This window comes from Haliaeetus leucocephalus, unplaced genomic scaffold (genome assembly GCF_000737465.1).
Source record: "Haliaeetus leucocephalus isolate CR32 unplaced genomic scaffold, Haliaeetus_leucocephalus-4.0 Scaffold598, whole genome shotgun sequence".
In the NCBI taxonomy this organism is placed as follows: domain Eukaryota; kingdom Metazoa; phylum Chordata; class Aves; order Accipitriformes; family Accipitridae; genus Haliaeetus; species Haliaeetus leucocephalus.
In genome coordinates, this window is record NW_010973034.1 from 322,342 (window position 1) to 342,624 (window position 20,283).

Below are 20,283 nucleotides of genomic sequence, written 5' to 3' on the forward strand. Positions count from 1 at the left end.
CCTTTTTTTGTTTTTTTGTTTTTTTTTTTTAAAAATAAAAAAGGATGCTCAGGAATTGTACTGATGAGAGGAGCAGGTTCCTTGGTGTTCGGGTATTAGCGCGGAGGTGGGGGAATGGGATACAGCCTTGTCTTAGTTCAACAGGATGGTGATACAGAAGAAAAATACACCTTACATGAAACTTTTAGTAACATTAGCTATTGCATTTTTATTTTTTTCTTCTCCAGAGAACAAATTTGGTGGGAACAAGTAATGCAGATTTTCCCTCTGGGGATCCCGGAATGTACCAGTTGGACGTTACTCTAAGGAGAGGACAGAATCTAGCAGCACGGGACCGTGGAGGTAAGCGTGCTGGTAAACACTGCCTTAATGTTTGAGAAGTTACATGTCCGTTGGGTAAATTTCTATGAAGGTATTAAAGTTACAATTAAGGTTTGAATTCTAAGTGTGTCAGTTAAACTCTGCTTAAAACTATGTAGAGGTTCTTTGACTTAAAAGCACAGAGTAAAAGGAGCTAAGGCTAGCAAAACCCACAGAAGAGGAGAAATAAAATTTAGCTAATATGGGTTTAATTCTTCTGCTAGCTAATTTTCCTCCCTTTTTGAATATTATCAATTTACTTTAACCATGAAAATTTGTGCTGTCTTGCTCGCAGAAGTGCTGTTTTGCTACTTATTTTGTTACTTATTGCTTAACTGATAAATACTGGAGCTGTGTTTAAAGACAAAAACAGTAAAACCCCTCCATTAGATGTGTCCAGGCTTTACCTGCTGGCCAGTCTCCTGATCACATACTGGTATTTTATGGTCTGCTCTGAGACGTGTTCCGCACATGTAGTTCAGACATAAAAAGGATTCCTAAAAGGTATTTTGACCCACAGGACCACAGCAGGCTGACTCAGTGACTCTGTAGATGCAATTGCAGCTCATATTTAAAATTAGATTAAGTCAGTAATCCACTTCCTGAACAGCAATGTGAGCATGATAAATCTGACTAACAGCCTATCTTGGATTTGCTGTAATAGATCCCTTTTGAGAGAGAAAAAGCCATAGTAAAAAATTAACTGCAAGAATAGTATTGCACAGGATCTTTCCATGCTTACCTGATGAAATTACTGACTGCTGTCAGATCTCAAATATGGTACCAGAAACCTAGAAGGCTGTTTACGTTAGTAGGAAATTACTCCACTGATAATTATGTCCCTGAAACTGAATTTTTAGTATAGTCACTGCTGCAAGAATAAACTTTTATGTATATTCTTCCTCTAGGTATATTGATATTCTATCAAGCTTTGCCTGACAGTCATTAAAAATAGATACTCAAATGTTTTTGTTCCATGAGCTAGAGAGACTCGCCCAGTTTCTGAATGTGTTGTAATTCAGTCATATCCATCATTCATATTATTTATAAAAGAACAGAAATGTGAATGTAAATGTGATTATTTGTATGCAAGGAAAACATCTGTAATTATTTTTCCCATAATACAGGATTCTAGGTCTAGAGTAAACAAAGGGGTAGGAGAACCATCTCCTGAGGTGGAATCCCAGGGTCTGAAATGAATACTAGGTGCTGTATAAAATGTCAACTTCTTTAAAAGGTCAGTTTGGAAAGCTGCTGCTTGAACAGCAATGAATTCTCCTCAAGCCACCTGGGAGGCAACACGACAAGAGTGGTGTTTCCTTAGTACTGCTTAGTCCTAGAGCCCAGACCCTGGGGTTGCAGTACATGGTCATCGCCCACCATGTTTTGGAGCCTGTAATTCACTTTGGATGGTATTGCCTCTCAAAAGGCTGAGCAAGTACTGGTCTTTCTTTTGAAAAGATACTGGGGAAGAAGGTAGTTGTTGGGCTCCAGTTTCACAGAGTAGTCTCGTAGCTAGAAATCTTACCAAAAAAGCAGAATGCCTGGGTTACTTTCTGCTCCCTTTCTGAATTTCTTCCTGTCCCTCAAAAATCTCAGCCCTCCCGTCTTGAGCAACCAAGGGAATGTTTTACCAAGCCACTGCAGCCTGTCAGGAGGGAGAATATGCATTGCATTTTAGAGAAGTGTAGAAGATCCTTCAGACCAGGTGGGGAGCCTCAGACGTACTCCCTCCCGCATTGGCCAGGTTTCAGATCTCAACAGGGTTTGCACTTCTAGGACGGAGCCTTGGTTTCTTAAGGGGAAAATACAGAAACAGCAGCTTGTACTGGGGCCCCAAGCTAGGACCCATCCACTCATAAGTGCCTGTCCTCTGTGTTTCTGCTTGTTTTCCCTTTCTCTTGGAGCTACTCAGAGTGAGATTTTAGGAGCACCCGCAGAATTTGAATTGAGGGGACTTTACAGGCATTAGGCAGGCGCTTAGTGGAGTTAGATGGCTGCTGAATGGGAAGTGCACAGAAAGGGTCTTGATTTGGGAATTCAATTTTGTCTAAATCCTCTCTTGAGTGTAATAGTTGGGTGGTTTTTTTTATTGTTTAAAGTATCCCTGTGGTAGTCCCAGTTGTGTTTCACTAAGAAACTGGGCATGTGAAACTGAATTTTTACTGGAGTTTTATGTGGGTGCAGAAGGAGATTCAGTGAGTTCATTGAAGAAAAATCCACAAAGGGCATTGAATGCACAGAAAACAGATCTAACTCTGAAGGCCTTTGCTCCAAATTCTTCGTGCCTAGGAGGACATTGGAGGGAAATAATTCTTTGTTAGCATCTGCTTAGAGCCCTGATGGAGGCAGAGCACTGAGTTCACAGCACCTTTGGTCTGAGCCAGCACTGGTGTTTCTGTTGCATTGCCTGCATGCTGCAGCAGTGCTTGTATCACAGGTTATGAGTCAGCAAGGGACTACAGGACAGTCCATGGGAGACACTGGGTAAGAATATATATCCAAATGCTAAATGGAGCTACTGAGACAGATGTGTTAGATATTAAAACCAGAGCTTGGAAGATTTATCCCAGAACTGTCTCAGAGGAGTCTTACATTGTAAGTCTTTAACAGCGCATAACACCCCATTCCTCCAAAACTTTTCCAGATCCTCTGCTTGAAGCCTGACAATTGAATTTTCTGCAAGTACTGTGAATTTCACTCTGAAAGAATACTTGAACTACATGGTAGAAAAGAATTTCATTTTAGTTTTAGCTTTTTGTTCTTTAATTTTTGAACTGCAGTTTCACATATCTGTTCAGAAACCTGCTGCTGAACATATTGCAGTCTTGGAATTCAAAGTTGAATTGTCATGTCATGAATGTTCTGCACACTTTGTCTTCCCCAAATTTATAAAAAGAGACACCACAACATTCCCAGAAGAAAAGGGGAAAGATTGAAGTTATATTTATGTGGCTAGCAATGCCAGCATTAATCACAGCTATTAGTTGATAAATAGCTCCATTGATAGTCACAACAAAAGGGAAACAGAACATTCTTCATGAGAGGACCAACATCTTGCTGTTCTCTTCTCAAATGATTGAAAATAATCCTTTATTACAACAGGCAATATTTATGCTCTGGTATGTGCAATATGACAGAAGGAAATGTAACTATTCATTTTAACTCCTCATCATCACAAGAAATTCTGGCTTCAGTCTGATCTAGCTTTCCTTCCAAGCACGCGGAGCTATGGTACCATAACTTCATCTAAGCTATGTGACGAGACAGTTTACGTTTTTGCTTCTGGCAAAATCCTATAGTGACCATAAATGTGACTTATAACATGTGCTTTATTTAAGCCCATCCTAAAGTAAACCATATACTTAGTTAAATTTAAAAATTTGTTTTCTGAGAATTTTTCCCGTAAGATTGGGAAAAACTGTGTAGTGTTGGACCTGGTAAGTTGGTAGTATTAACAAGTTAACCTTATTACCTACATCTTTATGGTTTCCTTTTCACTTCTGATTTCACATTTTGTTTTTGTCATATGTAGTGTTTGTGTAATATCATGTATATTTTTAAGAGTTTTTTCTGGAGTTAAAATGTTTAAGTTAAAAAGACCCCTTTGATTTGCTGCTGGTCTCTGACTTCTTGCATGTGAAGTTTATGGGGCTATTTCATATTGGTAACATGCCTTTATAGATGTTTTGCAATATCTTAAATATTGTTTTTAAACAATACCCCCTTGTGGTTGATCCATTTTTTATTTAAAAGAGACTCATTTTGAGATGCAAACTGAAATATTATAGCACAATTGGTGTAAAGGGGAATTATATTTTAGTCATTGGTGTTCTACGATTCTCTTCAGTCAAAAGAAAGATATCAAAATATTCTTTTAAGTTATTTTAAGTATGTTTTCATCACAGTGTTTTCTTACTTCACTGCAGGCTGGAATCCACTCCCTTTTGTGCTTTTTGAGAAAAGTACAATGCTGGTTTGCTGCTCCACTTTAGGAAAAGTTGGGAAATAAGTAGCACAGGTTAATCCCAAGGACTTTGTGTCATGTCAAAAAACAGGCTAGATACATAGTGAATTTGATCCCTTCTGGATTTAAAATTTATAATTTGTTTTTTTTTTTACAAAATGGGTGAAGATTGACCAAATCTTGTAAAACAGCACAAGGAAAATACTTTTTTGAGCAGAAGTGAAACATTAATTGACTTTTTCATGGTGATCAGAAGTAGTGTATTTTCTGTGTGAAATCCTACAGAAAGAGTTCCTGAAAACAGATGTTTATCATCGTCTAAGGCCTTGACCTTGAAATGGATAGTATCACCAGATGTCTGTGTCTCTCTCTGCAGGAGACAGTTCAGTAATGCTACCTAAAACTAGAGAATCTGTCTTTGTAGAAATAGCTGAGGGGTTGATCCTTAAGTGTCTGACTCTGGTACTGAAACCTGCACCCAAAGATGCCAAGAATTAAGGCAGAAACAGCATGCTATTAGTGCCCTCATGCAGTGCAAAGACTACATTTCAATTTGATAAATTTCCTATTTCCGATATGAAATATTTATATCAGTGAGAAACTAGCTGCTTAAACTGAGAATAATTGGAAAAGATGGCTGTCAAAACCAGGAGAGTCTGAAGAACTGTTATAGTACTAGAACATACACATAGACTTTGCATTTTGTCTGGTGAATAACTATACATCTACATTTTCAGGATCTAGAAGAAAATTAAGTGCCAATGGGATAACAAGTAAAGTGAGATGATAAAGTAACCCTTTAAGATAGTCCTAATTTTGTGCAACAACACAATATTGAAAGCAAACCTATGTATAAGGCAATAAATTTAAAATTATTGAAAATTTTATTTAAGCCTAACTACAGAGCAGGTTGTTCATGTTTGAACTGTGGGTTTCACTGATGTAGGATGCTGAAATTCAGTCCTTAACTTGATTAAAATACAGTGTATACAGTGTAGCTTTGGAGACTGGGAAACTCTTCATCCTTACAATTCAGGTAGACCAGGATTATGGAATAAATTTTGCTTACTGTGAAATATTGCTTAGTCTGTGACACAGTTGGAAGCGATAGGAACATATCCCTGTTCTGTTTCCTGGAAAGATTTGATGAGAGGATTATTGGCATAAATCAATAGTATAGTGCTCGCACCATCTTCTGAATGTGGCAAATAGTCACAAGGCAATAACCAAAGAGAAATGCTATTCATGCTATGACAGGTAGCCAGATGCCAAATTATTTTTAAAAGGCCTTTTGGATCAGTATTTTCATGCCACTAATTATGAACATTCATCAAAGTAGCTCTTTAATTATATTTTTATTTTAACTTATTAATTAAGTATGGAATTTGAATGCTCTTTAATACAGAGGAAATCAGATATCATTAGTTTTGGGGTGCAAATCAAAGGGTTTGTATTTAGTTTAAATCAGAATGGGCAAGAATGTTAGCTTATATGAAGGTGTTTCGGAAGGGTTATATTAAGTTTTATCTGAGTCAAAAATACACTTAATTTTTAAGAACTCCTGGGGATGTGACTGTCTGGAAGAACTCATTTTTAAATGCCCAGTTTCCTTATTACAGATATAGTGAGGATAAGATGCTGAAACAAGAAATGGCAGCTTGGTGTGCTTGTTACTCTGGAATTCATGTAAATATATGTAGATAAGTGTGCCAGCATAGTGTGCAAGAACATTTACAGGATGTTTTATTTAAAGGTACACGCTCATTAGGTAGGCAGTGCTTTTTGTCTGTATTTGGGTAATGATACCTAAGGTTCGCGAACAGGCTACTGGAGTTTCGTCTCTTTTTTTCCGCAGATAGAGGTTAGCTGTGGCTGAAGAGAACTGTGACTCATTCTAATTGTCAACAGGTACAGATCAGCGCTGCCCAGGGTAAAATGTAGGCTGGGAAAATACTTTTCAGTTTCCTTTCTGCTCTGCCACGGTGCTGTTCTCTGCAGCAGTGCGGTGGTTTCTCTTCCCCTCGCAGCCTGCCCTTCTGCAGCTTGGCAGCTCCGGAGGTCACCGCTGATATTTTCTCCTCGCTGAAACGTTGCCAGATCTCACTCACGCAGGGTCCTGGCGGCAGTGACTCATACCTGACGGCGATGGGGAGCAGCGTCCTTCTGCAGTGTAGAAAAGTGAGGAAAGAGCAGAGAAGAACAGGGAGAAACGGGGCTGTGGGCTCTACCAGCGGGCTACCAGCAGCTTTGCCCATCTGAGCAAGTGCCTTTGCAGAAGGTGCCACAGCCCGCTGGAGGACGTGGCTTTGGCTCCTTCTGCTCTCAGCTTGACACGGTGCCTGCCCTCACTGCGCCTGCACCTCTCCGTCCAGCCAACAGCTCACGTTAGGTCTACAGGCAGCACTTTTCTTCTTGCGTGGCTTTCTGTTTCTGTCGTAGCCAGCAATTCTCACACACTCTGGGAAGTCCTCACTGGTTGGTGGTACCCTACCATCCCCTTGAAAACTTCAGAGGGAACAGCTTCTCCCCTTTGCATGGGAAGCTGAAAAAAACCTCAGTCCATCATTTGCACCCTGCCAATCTCTTGCTCTCCCTTGTATTTTGGTAAGAGCATCTGACCTGTCATGTTTGTCTTAACACACTGTGGCCTGTGGTTTTTCTCCTCATTTCTCCATCCCAGGAAGAAGGCATTACCTAAGGAAACTGAATGGCAGCCTTCTAAGAGGGTGGCTAAATGCCCTTTCCTAAGCCTTTAAGGGGGAGTCTATTCCCATATGAAGATCGACTGTTTCAAGTAAATTGTGGGATTATTAAACAATTTGAGAACACGGCTTAGCAGCCGTTCCTTGTCACGTTACAATGAAAATTTCTACAAGGATTCCAAAATAAACTCAGTCCTGATACCTCTGGAGACAGCAACAGTTGCTGTGAATTTCCCCATGGCAAGGTCTGGCAGAAGCTGCCTGCGAGTGCTGGCTCTGTGCCACACTCAGCAGAAGTTGGCAAGTACAAGCATTTTTCGAACACTGCTGTCAGTTGGCTGATACACTTTATCAACTTCCTCACAACCCTACTATTTAGGCATCGAAATAAAAGATAGTTTTTTTAGAGCTGCAGAGTACTTTGAGCCGGAATCTACATCTGTGGGTAGCAGCCTATTTAATTTAGTGAAAAACTTAATAAACGCCCCCCAACAATAGTAATTCCCTAAACAGAGATTTATTTATGAGAATTATGGAGCATATGCAGAAATGTTTATTGATATGACTGAATGGATATCGAAAAATATAATTATGAAATGCAAAAATAACTTTCTAGTTTTTTCAAACATTTTTTGATGAGTTGCTTTTAGGCACTCAAAATTGAAACTGTCAGTTTGCAGTACACTGGGAAAATTCATATGCTGCAAAGACGTCAAATGTATTGAGGTGGACTGTAGGCTAAATAGGTTTATTGTAGGTTCAGAAATCACAAGCTATATTAAACAGCAGACTTCCTAAGCATTTTATGTACACTCTAGATATTTTATGATTGCTTGATTTATTTCTGATCCATTGAAGTTGATAGTAGAATCTCCATCAGTTTGGGTGGACCAGAATTTCCTCTCCTGTAACAGCCATGTCTGTAAAATAGTATGTACAATATATTCGAATCCTATAAAAATGCAGTAGAAAGAAAACAATAAAATAATCCTTACCTTCTTGGGAGAAATGCTGTCAATAGGTTTCTCGTGTTTTCTAGAAAAGGCCATTTGAGGGGTTGAGTTTTATGATTAAAAATAAACTAGAGAAACTCTCCAGTAAGCACTCATAAATAGGTGTTAGGAGGTGATCTTTAGGGCGTTTTTTGTATTTTGTTACAGGTCAATTTAGAAGAATAGGAGAAAATTTTAATGAAACTTGAAGTACTCATACGAAGTGTAACATAAACTGTCAATAAGAAATGATGCACCTAGGTACAGTGGTACACCTTTAGGTGGTGAAACACTGATGAGACACTGGCACAGGTTGCCCAGAGAAGTTGTGGATGCCCCATCCCTGGAAACGTTCAAGGTCAGGCTGGATGGGGCTCTGAGCAACCTGATCTAGTTGAAGATGTCCCTCCTCATTGCAGGGGGGTTGCATTAGGTGACCTGTAAAGGTCCCTTCCAACCCAAACTATTCTATGATTCTATGATACAGCTTCAAGTATAATATAATTTGAAATTTAGAGGAGTCCAGCTGTCCAAATATGTTTTCTCCAGGGTATGAAGTCAGGGGTTTTTCTTCCGCTGTTTTAAGGCATCATTTTTCTTGTGTGCCCATTCAGCCAATCTCATGATGCAGTATGAGAAAGAGTAAAATTGATATTCAAATTTGTAAAACTTTTCTGACAGTGTACCATTAGGTTATGCTCCTGTGATCACATTGTTGCCACTCTTGTTAATTACAGGTAGAGAATGCTTTTAGATTAGCACATCAATACAGAGAAATTATTAAGAGCAGTTTTCAGAGCAGAGTCATTGTGGTCTTGGCTGATTACTTAGCAAATACTGTCGTAATTAAAGGCAAAAATGGGAATTTTCAGAATTATGTACTGCAGAAGCATGAATGAGACAAAAATCTTTCTCTTCTGTAACCTAACTGTATTTTCCTTCTGTACCTTCTCCTATCTATGCTCCTGTTTTAATGTTTTAATACTAGCTAAAGCAGTATTTTGAACTATAGTATGTGTAATTTCACTGGAGATCCAGTGAGCCATACAAAGTAAAGATCTTGTATTATCTCAGTCTGTCACCTAGTTACACTTTTTATTACCTATACTTTTATGAATAGCATTTCTAATAGCAAAATGTTCCTTCCCTTTTCTTTATGTTCAGGAATTAATTTTTAAAATAAAAGAATGCCACCCATTAATCCCAGCTTCTGCAGTCTTTTTGGACTGATTTCTCCATTGATATCCTTGCAAAATTTTTAGGAAATAAAGCAAAGTGATAAGCAAGGTAGTTATTTTTCATTGTTATGAAAATCAGTTTGACTGGAAGTGTTAACTCATCTTCATATCAGGAGTAAGAAATTAGCTGATTTTCAATTAGAATACCATCTTGACTTCACATGGTGTTTGTCTTCTGTACTGCTACAATCGTATTCTTGGTGGCTCTCACTATAATAAGAAATGAGAGTTTTGTCAATAGGAGAGGTTAATGGTTCTACTGTAAATATTACTGTTCTGATTGCTGTCTGTCATTGAAACTGTTATTTTCTTATCATACAGAGTTTGGGGAGCAAATGTTGCCATTTGGGTTAAGCTGTAATGCAAAAGGCAGCGATCATGGGAAATGAACCTTCTGGCTAAGAGCAGTAAAAGTCTGTCATTAAGACTGCTGTGTCATCTTCTGTGAGGCCTTGTGACTGTAAAAATTCAGAGCCAGTTATTCTCTGTCTAAAAATGATTCAGCATTGACTGTGCTCAGAATTTGACTTCAACCCAGGAAACCCAAACTGCTGCGTTTCCCTATAATACGGCCCTAATTGGACTGCACAGAAGCTCAGGTTTATGAAAGACACTTGCTGTATATTTTTCTGAAATTATAGAAAGCTCCTGATAGGCTTATATTTTTATTTATTTGTTGCAGTGTCCCAAGCAGGAAAGTGAATCATGGGCACAACGCATCCCCTAGTGATCTTGATGTAAACATGTATACATGCACAAAAGGCTGATGCAGAAAGATGAGGGAGCCTAAGGAACTTCATTTCAGCTGCAGAAGAGTCCCACTTTTCATAGCAGTAGCATGACATGGAGGCTTTAGTGTGAGCTACATGGCATGAGATTGAGAAGGAAGTAACAGCTGGGTTTAAGTGAGGGCAATCTGTTATAGACGAGCACGAATTCCTGTTGGAGGCCAAAAAGTTTCCTACTAGTGCAGTAAGTGCAGCAGGAGATACTTACAGGGTGCAGGGTGGGGGTTCCTATGGTGTTACCATTATTCCAGTCCCTTAGGGCTTAACGAAGTGGGAGTCACACTAATTGCCTGTTGATTCACCAATATTCTTTGTCCAAAGCACGCATGACATGGCTTTGTACTTGTTCAAGTTCTTAATTGTAAATTGTCATGGTCTAGAGGCATAATTTGGAACTTTTTTCTCCCAAACTATAAAACTGTAGTTGTGATTCCATTTTTATTAGTTCTGAAAAGGATAAAAATAATCAAAACCTGTTTCAATGTTCTGGAACAACACTAGGGATTGGGATTTTTGGCTATAACTTTTTTAGTCTTTAGGGGTTTTTACTATCACTTAGAAATGGCTATTGCTGGTTTAAGATCAGTACTGGGAATAAAGCATGTTTCTTCTCTTTCTCTTCCATGATAAATGCACCAGGGAATTGCTTATTCAGCAAATACATTTATTTGATAACAAATCTCATATGATTTCCCTTTCTTTCAGTTTCATTGCCGTGATTCTTATTCTTTAAGTTTTGTAGGAACATGTTTGTCATTCCCACACTTCAGTACCTAAAGGGGGCCTACAAGAAAGCTGGAGAGAGACTTTTTACAAGGGCATGTAGTGATAGGACAAGGGGTAATGGCTTTAAACTGAAAGAGGGTAGATTTAGATTAATCTAAGGAAGAAGTTCTTTACTGTGAGGGTGGTGAAGCACTGGAACAGGTTGCCCAGAGAGGTTGTGGCTGCCCCATCCCTGGCAGTGTTCAAGGCCAGGTTGGATGGGGCTTGGAGCAACCTGGTCTAGTGGAAGGTGTCCCTGCCCATGGCAGGGGGGTTGGAACTAGATGATCTTTAAGGTCCCTTCCAACCCAAACCATTCTGTGATTTGCTTTTATGTCACATGACATTGTATTGTGTAGTTAAATGGATTTTTCCTTTCCTGGACGTGTGGACCATAGTGCTAACATTGCAGATGACAAAACATGATTGTCTACTGCTGGTATTTGTAGAGGCTAAGCTTTCATTCCTTTTTAATAGCTTGTGTTCTCACAGAAGATATGAATATTCATAAGAGGGGAAAAAGCATGTACGTTTGTGGATACATCTCTGGATCGTTGTATTAATGTAGGTGATCACTGACTAAGTCTTCCCAAGTTGTAAACATCTCACTGAAGTTTTGAATCGTCTTATTCCTCTAGTGTAAAGTAACGGAGGTAAAGCAAGAGGACTTTGATGGTGATAAAATAAGGTAGAAAAGGAAAGTTTAGTAGGGTGCCAACTTACCTGTAGTGCCCCTGCTCTGCTATGGCAAGTGCAGATACCTGTGCCTAAAGTTGGGTGATGTTCCTGAGTAGACTATTGCAGTGGAAATTCATGCCAAGACTAAAAAAAGAGATTCCTCCACTCAGGTGATTGGTCAGGGACGACAACATAGCACTTTAGTGGTCTCCGCTGCTCCAGTACCCCAAATCCCTGTGAAGCCTTTTGTTGGTAATGCAGGTGAATTGACAGAGCATCAGTAGCAGCAGCTTGGCTTGGGACTTCCAGACCATTGTCCTCTGATGAGTCAGGTGGAGGAACCTGGACTGTTAATTCAAACTCATTAGAAGGCATCAAACACCTTTGTGTCTGACTGTTAGAATAGAAAGCCCTGCTTTGTTAGCATAATTCTACTATGTCTGTTTTTTTTCAGATGCCTATATGCAAATAAGGAAATACCAACATTAAGATTTTCTAGCTAGTAAACTAAAATATTATTTTACAGGCAAGATTCACATAGTTTGTTTCTGTGAATGTTTCTTTGTAGCATCGGTTTTGCTTCATGTCACCTTAACTGGGATTGCATATGCAATGAGTATGAGCTTCAACCAAGGTATTAAATATTCATTACACCTTTTTTTGTTGTTGTGCCAGACATATGCGGGCTGCTAAGGCTTCTATTTCTGCTTTACCTAGCATTTTTATTCAACATTTTAAGATTCAGCTTTTATTTCAGTGTGCATCTAACATGTAGTAAATCATTATCCCTGGGGAATGGAGAAAAACTTTCACATTTTATTGGAGAGAAAGATTGTTGACTGCATTGTTACATTGATGAGGGCAATTCACGTGTTTGTCAGTTGCAAGTATATATCAAAAAGATTATTTCTGTAAAACTGGGAGTTATAATTTGTAAGACCAACAGTGAGCTGTGCTTTTTAGACAAAGCAAATCAGAGCCCTCTGTCTTGGTCCCAGAAGAGGTGAAACCTCTGATTGATTTTGCAAAAACTGACTGTCTTGAAAAACAAATGGTCATGCTTTAAACAATTTCAGGAAGATTATCATTTCAGTCCTGAGGTTTTAGGGGCAGAGCAAACAGTGTTTCCTTTGATTAAGGGATGTAATTGTGTTGATAATAAAGTATATTAACTAGAATAATAATCTGAGCTGCCAAGAAAACATTTCCGTCTTTTGCGTAAATTCTGTTTAAATGAATCTGACTTCAGCCATGCCTATAATGAAACATAAATGTTTTCTTGAAATTACGCTGACCGTTGCACATTTGCTTATTCTGTCGTCTGCCAGTGTTTTTTTCATTCTTTCTGTTTCACAAGCATAATTAGTATTTGCTTAAATGAGTATTTACTAAACTAAGTAAAGATACTTGCTACATTGAAATACTGTACTAAAATTGCCTTTTCTGTGGCAGGAATGAGTCTTTGACGGAAGAGGGAGAAAAAACTGTGATTGTTATAACCAATATTTTTTTAATGGGCACTGAATAATTAAAATTTTGTATTCCCTGTTCACTTTTGAGTAGAACTCTGCATCCTGTAGCATCTGTGTGCTCACTGTGAATTTGTAATTGGCATCTTCATTCTTAGGATGTTAGTTTTCCAGAAGTGCTTTGTATTATTTAAACTAATTAGTGTCCTTTTTAAGTGAACAGAGTGGGTAATCCTTTGCTAGGTGGGTAGAAGGACAGAAAGTAGGATTATTTATGGAAAAGCTGTAGTTTTTAGTGTGGCAGAGTTTACATGTGGTGTTCGGGGGTTGCTGAAGACCAAGAATAAGATAGGCGTGGCAGCTCTTGTACAAGACAAATAACAATTAATATTTCTATTTGTTAAATTAACATAAATTACCATTTCTATTTGTTAAATTAACATAAAATAATCTGTGGTAAGTAGTTTCCCTACTTTTCAAAATAAAAGATTGGACAGAGCAGCCATACTCTTCTATGTTTCTTTTTATGAGTTACTTCATGTTGCAGTTTGGAAATACAAAATATGTAAAATGCTATGAACTGATACATGTTTTGCTTGACATACTCAGCAGACACATACTTGAGAACCCTCCCCCAACTTCATCTTCTACCTTGGCTGTAACGAAGAAAATAACTGGAGACTGAGAAACTTTATTAAGAGGGGAATGAGTGTGGATGAAGTCAGAGAGAAGGGGAAAGAGCTGAATATCGGTGAAAAGAGCTCTTCATGCAACAAATCTGGAACAAGTGTTTGTATTAATAATTAAGCTTCTCAGGAATTATGACATCAAAGTTGTTGTGCATCTCTGCACATCTCTAGTGGCTTGCTTTCTTTTCAAGTAATTGTAGGTCAAATGAAGCAATTCCAAGATTGAAAGTAAAATGGAAGAATAATAGGAAGCCTTGACAGAGCTTTAGTTATAGTTCTAAGTGTAAAAGAATTAAGAACATGCTTTTACCTTATTTTTGCTTTTAAAAATGTGTACATTTCATCATTACTTGCAGTAATGAAAAATTCTGTTCCCCCATATTTATTGGGTGTTTACGGCTTTATAAACTGTGCTTATTCCTGCAGTATTCCTCCTATGTCCTGTACAGCAGGAAATCCTATTTAATGACTGTGATTTCCAGTTAATAGTATTTGAAGCTTCTATTTTTTCAAACCACTAGGCTGAAATTGGTTTAAGTGTGTTATTTATTGTATATGTGTGGTGGATCTGAAGGAGACTTGTGATTTACATCAGGAACTGGACAGGCTGCAACCTTTGTAATGTTGTGGCTTAGCCTTAGGACCTCTGTAGGTAAAAAAAACCTAAAGATCTTGTGTCCAAGTGGTCCAGTTTGCAGCAGTGATAACTGCTTACAGGGAAGACGTTAATGAATTGGTTGGTTTGCTTTTTTTCCCTATGGCTTTAGTCATAGGGAGAAGAGAAGAAGTTAGTTTCCCTGATTTGGTGTGTTTTCCTCTCTGAAATCTTTTTCTCAACAGGCTGAAAACCAGGTGTTCCCCAGGGGAAAATTAGTTTTTTAACTTTTTAAAAAAATTGAAACTAGAATTTGAATTGCACAGTGATGAACATCCAAACTGTGCAAAAGCTTTTATGGCACAGTCACTCTTGTTTTCCAGAATGGGCTTGCATATGGCTTTCTGTTCTGTTTCAAAAGTTAAATTGTGAGTGAATAGCAGCGGTGGAAAAATTAACGCACTTAACCATGCGATAGTTAAACAGTTTTAATTAAATCAGGTAATTAGCTTCTGTAATAAATGTACTTGCTAATTCACCATTTTTCTGAAATGTAATTTCTTTCTTCTTATTGTATGAAGTACAAAACCATCTCTACTGGAAGCGACAGCTGGAAAGTGCTGTTTTTCAGTATAATTCATCTCTATTATACTGGGTTTTTTATAGCCTGTGTTCTCTCTTTTTAGTGTAAGGTTTTAAAATTTGCCTTAAGGATTTCAGTGTCTGATTATGGTATGCTATAGGTAGATCTTCAGCTGAGGCTTTTTAGGCATGCTAGTACTTTGACTTTGTTCACAGTGAGTGAAGTACAAAAAGACCATAGAGGAATATGGAGAGTTTTGCCTCATCCTGTCTGTCTCATTAGCACCAGTTATGGGGGAGCAGTCTCAAGCTCATTACTTGGTCTCATGGTTACGTTCACCCCTGTGTTCACTGTTGAATTTTGTTTGGTTAGCGGTTTACCATATTATGTTAAATGGGATTTCATTGAGGAAAAAAGTCTGTTCAACAAGTGGCCTAATAATCTTGAAAAGCCTGTTGTGAAGCCTCGGGAACTGATTAAGTAAATGTATACAATTTATTGGGAATGCATGTTCTTTCTATCCAATACAACTTTGATTATTATTCTGTCCAAATTTGCCTTTGCTGTACTTGCACTCTACCACACAGCTGTTGTTCCTTCCGAAAAGCAGTTTAGTATTCCTATGAACAAACATCTTGAACATTTCTCCAGCAAAATGTTTTTTAATCTTCTTTTATGTCTGCTTACGAGACCTAATCTCTGTCCTAAACTTGCAAAGCAAAATCCGTTTTAGGAGGTGCCTGCACAGAGGGAGAAATGTCGGACCCTGGCGATAGACCTGCAGGACCAGAGGGGTCCTTGGTTCACAGGGTCAGGTCACAGCGGCTGGGACGGATGATGGATGGTTTCTCTCCCGGACTTTGGCAGCATCTTTAGGTGTCTGTTGGGCCAATGTTTCCTAGGAAAAGAGAGTCTGCCACCCTGTGCCAAGAGTCCTTACTGCCTTTACACAGGCGATAGTGGTGCTTCAGCAAGAGAGCAGTGTCTCACGAGTGGGTTTTTTGGAGAGAAGGTTTTAAGCTCGTGAGCGAAGGCTCACGATGATGTTCTTAACTGCTATGGGTAAGACAAATGTTTGTGCAGTTAGGCCTTCGTGCGTCAGGTTCCTTTGAATGGTTTGGTAAGCAGGAAAGTGATGAAAAGTCAGAGACTTGAGTAACAAGAATCCGTGACAGATGTCAGGTTCTTGCAGCCTCAGAGTGATCTTTGATTCTTTCTGGTTTTAATGTACTTGTAATCACAGTTAACAATAAGGTCCCAAGTAAACTGAATTTATTTTTCTCTTTAAAAGAGCAGTAATATGTGAATTAGATTGTTGATTGTTGATTAAAATTACATAGTAGTATATTACTACATATTTAAACAATATATTAAAATATGCTTGATGTGTTATTAGTAGTGTTATATTAACATGAATGCACAGTTACTATATTAAAATTATATAATATATGTGAAAACTGTTGTTATTATAATATATATTAAAATTGGGAGCCTGTGCCATAGAGCAGTACTGGAGGTTACTTGATGCAGTTCAGCAGAACTGAGAAAGGACCAAGTTTTGGTCTCTGTTCTGCTCCTCCTTTTGCCCTCCCATTAGGTGAAAATATTACTGAATGATTGCACGGCTGATTAGATTATTTTTTTTTAAATCTTGCATTTCTTTATACATACACTTTTAAAAATTTGATGTTCTTTCTTCAAGGAATGGAAAAGGTCTGTGAAGGGCATGGAGCTTTTAACTAAGTGGAGCTAATGAGTTCTCAGCTTTAAAGTAGAGATGTGTCAAAGCAAGCTCCTTAGTGGTTCTCAGCGTTCATAGCACAGAGATAGACCCCCTGAGGTTTTGCAATGTATTGTAAGTGGAAGTAACATTTGACCCACCCTACTAGTACATCTACACATAAAAATCAGTTAATATTGAATTCTTTGACATCTGGATCTTAAACAATTCATTGGATATGTATCTCGCAACAGTATTCTACATCGATTTCAAATTTCAAAAGAGTTTTTGAGATTTTTGGAGTCTGCACAGTAAAAGATAGTGCTTAAAGGCCAGCTGTCTGCACTTCAAAGCAACCGTGAGGAAAACCAGTGGGAGAATTACAGCTTGTGGGGGAGTAATGGCTTGTATTACTGTTGTTGATTTGTTGGTGTCTGTGTTCAAAGTATTCTTCAATTTCACAGAATTAATTCAAATGTCTGATCTTTGCCTTAAAAAGCGTCACCACTGCTTGAATAACCAAGTAACAAGTTAATTGTGCTAGACTAAACATTTTTACGCCACTGAAATTCTGCCCCAATAATTATAGAAGGGAGTGACTGTCACCCTGTCACACATGAGATCAGAAGTTTTCCACGGCTCTAGTTTTTTGAAAGGAATATATAATTTCGGTAAAGAGTACTGACATCTTGTGGCTGCATGAAATAGTGCAAAGAGCTCTTATTTCGAAGAGCATGTTGCAATTTTAATAAAAGCTAATGACTGCATTTCTCAGCGGATGTAAACACAAACCTCTAGAATATGCCAGTCTCATGAAAAGCGTTAGAAGTAAAAAAAAAAAAAAGGCTGTCTTACATTTTTGATGTTGCTCATGAAGAAGCAATTATTATTCGTGCTAGAATTACTGTTTATTTTAAGATAGTCTTGGATCAGTTAGACTCAAATATTATTAAGGTTCCGAAATAGCTGAGAGAGAAGTAGAAATATGAATCCCATCCAATATTTTTCATTAAAATGAATTTCACTTACATAACAATGAAATCTTACGAACCGGCATTTTAGGGAAGGTATTTGAATGTTCTATCTAGCTTTTTTCTTTTGTTTAAAGACTTAACTGTATTTTTTGTAATCAAAATGTGCAGGAAAGATGGGTGGTCTTTCTTCAGTTCATGACGGAGGCAGCGGTTTCATGAGGACCGTTGCAGGCACAACTTCAGTGTTTGTCAAAGGGCAGTGTCCTGCTGCTCGACCGTTGGTCTCCATGGTGGGACTGCTGGACACAAGTGGAAGAGGCATTTGTCCCCTTCTGCCCCTGTCCTTCCCCCAGGTTCACTCTCTTTCCCACACGTCAACTCTAGTCAGTGCATCCGGAGTTGAGGTCAGATTGGGTGAAATAGCATCGCAGTGTGGTGACGGCAATGTAGCAAATCTCAGTGTGAAACCTTGTGGCAGGGGAAAGTGATTTTATGTTGAATCAAAGCCGATTTTGGTCATTTGCTTTCACACTCTGACACCCGCACGCTCATTCACAAGCGCAGGTGTGTTGTCCGGGTTATGCATGACGGGGAGGGGAAGGATGTCAGCCGACGGGTCCTCCTCATGCCTCGGGGGCTCCTGCTATTTGCGTGACCGTGTATGTGCTGGTTTTGGATGTGCCCTTTAGTACCCTCTGGTAGCTGGCAATGATTTATCTCTCCATCTCGTAACGCCTCTGTGCGCGCCGTCAGGTTTTTGCTTGCTGTCCTTTGTCTCTCCACATGGGTGTCTTGAGGAGAAGACACGGATGTGCTCCTGGATGCCTGCTGATCTCTCTGACCCCAGCACGTGCCACCCCAAGAGTCCTCCTTCCACCAGTTGTTCCTTCTGACACTTCCACACCCACGTTCCATCCATTCGCCGTTCTTGCCGTATTTAACATTTCTCTTTCAATTCCCTTCAGGGTTGTCTTTCTGGTCATAGTTAATTGTTATTCAGTTGTATCATGGGGCTTAGACCTGTGCTGTCCTGCAGGTAGGTGATTGCTGCAGGAAGCGTGTGAACTTTGTGGACTGACTTAAGAGTTGATTTGCTCATCATGAGTGTTGTAGGAAGTGTACCTTCATGGAAGAGGGAAGCCTGGACACAATAAAGTCAATGCAGAGTTACACTAGTGGTGTCAGTGGAGCCTGTGCCTTTTCAAAGGTATAAGATAATTAGATTAATATTTTAAAGAAACAATTTTCACTTGTAATCTAATTTTTGTGATTGCATTAAGATAAAATCCTACTCCTAATAAGGACATAATTCTGTTAACTAAAGACTACACTGCAATAGCCAGTATTTCATGTGTGACCGAGTATGGACTGCAAACAACAGGAAGTGATGCAAGCACCCATTTGATGTTAACACAGTGAATTAACTGAGTAGTGACACTGTGGAAAATAACAAAATTGTGACAATAAGAAATTCTTTCTTCAGCTGCTGTTTTTAATTTGACTATCAGTAGAAATTACGTTTAGTTATGTTGAAGGTAATTTAGTCTCCATTCCCTTATTGTATTAAAAGGACATAATTAAAAGTATATATGTGTCTTTAACAGGAACTAGTGATCCATACGTCAAGTTCAAACTTGGAGGAAAAGAAGTATTTAGAAGTAAAACAATACACAAGAACCTCAATCCTGTGTGGGAGGAAAAAGCTTGCATTCTTATAGATAACCTGAGAGAACCATTGTACCTAAAGGTGAGACACTATCTTACTTATGTCTGTTAAGTTACAACAGAGAAGTTATTGAAAGAATTTAGATTTTTTAATTTCTGTATACTGAAAAATTTATTGTGCAATAGTGCATTACTAAAGACTATTTAGAGATGAAAATTATTTAAATTATATCTGTAGAATGATGATGTCAAAATTTCAAAAAAAAAAAAGGTAAATACAGGCATTTTAGTTTATTTCAGGCCATAACTGTTTTGTACTTCTTTCGTGTGATTTTAGGAGGACAGAGAAAGTAAACTGTGTTTCATGATAATGGCATCCCTTTTAATTATGGAAATATCATTGCATAATTCTGATATGAAGCATAATCTATCCCATTAAAAGCAATTCTTTGCTGAGGTTAATTTGAGAATTTATCAAGATGTGTGCCCATTTCCCCTAGGTTTTGGGGTTTTTTTCCTATTTGTACCTGAACACAGTGGGTTTGCTTATATGTTTTGTAATGCTTTATGCTTTTTTTTTTTTTACATTGTAACTCCCCTCAGTATGTCACAGGTGAGGATGATTTTGTCGTAATAGAGGCATCACTTATTCTGAAAAAACAGCCTGAGTTTAAATCCAAGACAGGCCAGGAGTGCCACGAGTACTTCTTAGCTGTCCATATTGGAACGGAAACTAGAAAAGGTGTGATCATTGTTTTATAGGCACAGAACAGAAAGGTGCTTTTCTGGCCCCAATAGTTTATGGTGATCTATATCCAAAAGTGATCCTTAATTGTGTAAAACAAACTAGATAAAAATTAAGTTCTAAAATGATATAAAAAAAATGTAGACTTAGGGTTCTAATTAGAACATATTTGGGTCAAAAATACTTTGAGAAAGTATGGAAACTTAAGTCTTACCTACGTAATCCTTTTAATTGGTCTGAAATGATATGATGCTTCAGATCAGTATCGAGTCTTAATGTCAATTACAGAACAAAAATTTTAACTGAAATATCAAATTGTAGATTTTTTTAGTAGATGAATGCCACTTAAAGTG

The 20,283-nt window shown here is 38.3% G+C and overlaps 1 protein-coding gene across 1 annotated transcript in view; it reads left to right on the top strand.

The window, feature by feature from the left end:
• Positions 1–281: 281 nt before the first annotated feature.
• The window catches only part of MCTP1 (multiple C2 domains, transmembrane 1), a 173,472-nt gene continuing 153,470 nt past the window's right edge, over positions 282–20,283 (top strand). The window contains exons 1-2 of the mRNA XM_010578028.1: positions 282–342; positions 19,125–19,267. Of these exons, the coding sequence (XP_010576330.1) occupies positions 282–342; positions 19,125–19,267 (204 nt within the window). The remainder of the gene's footprint in view (positions 343–19,124; positions 19,268–20,283) is intronic.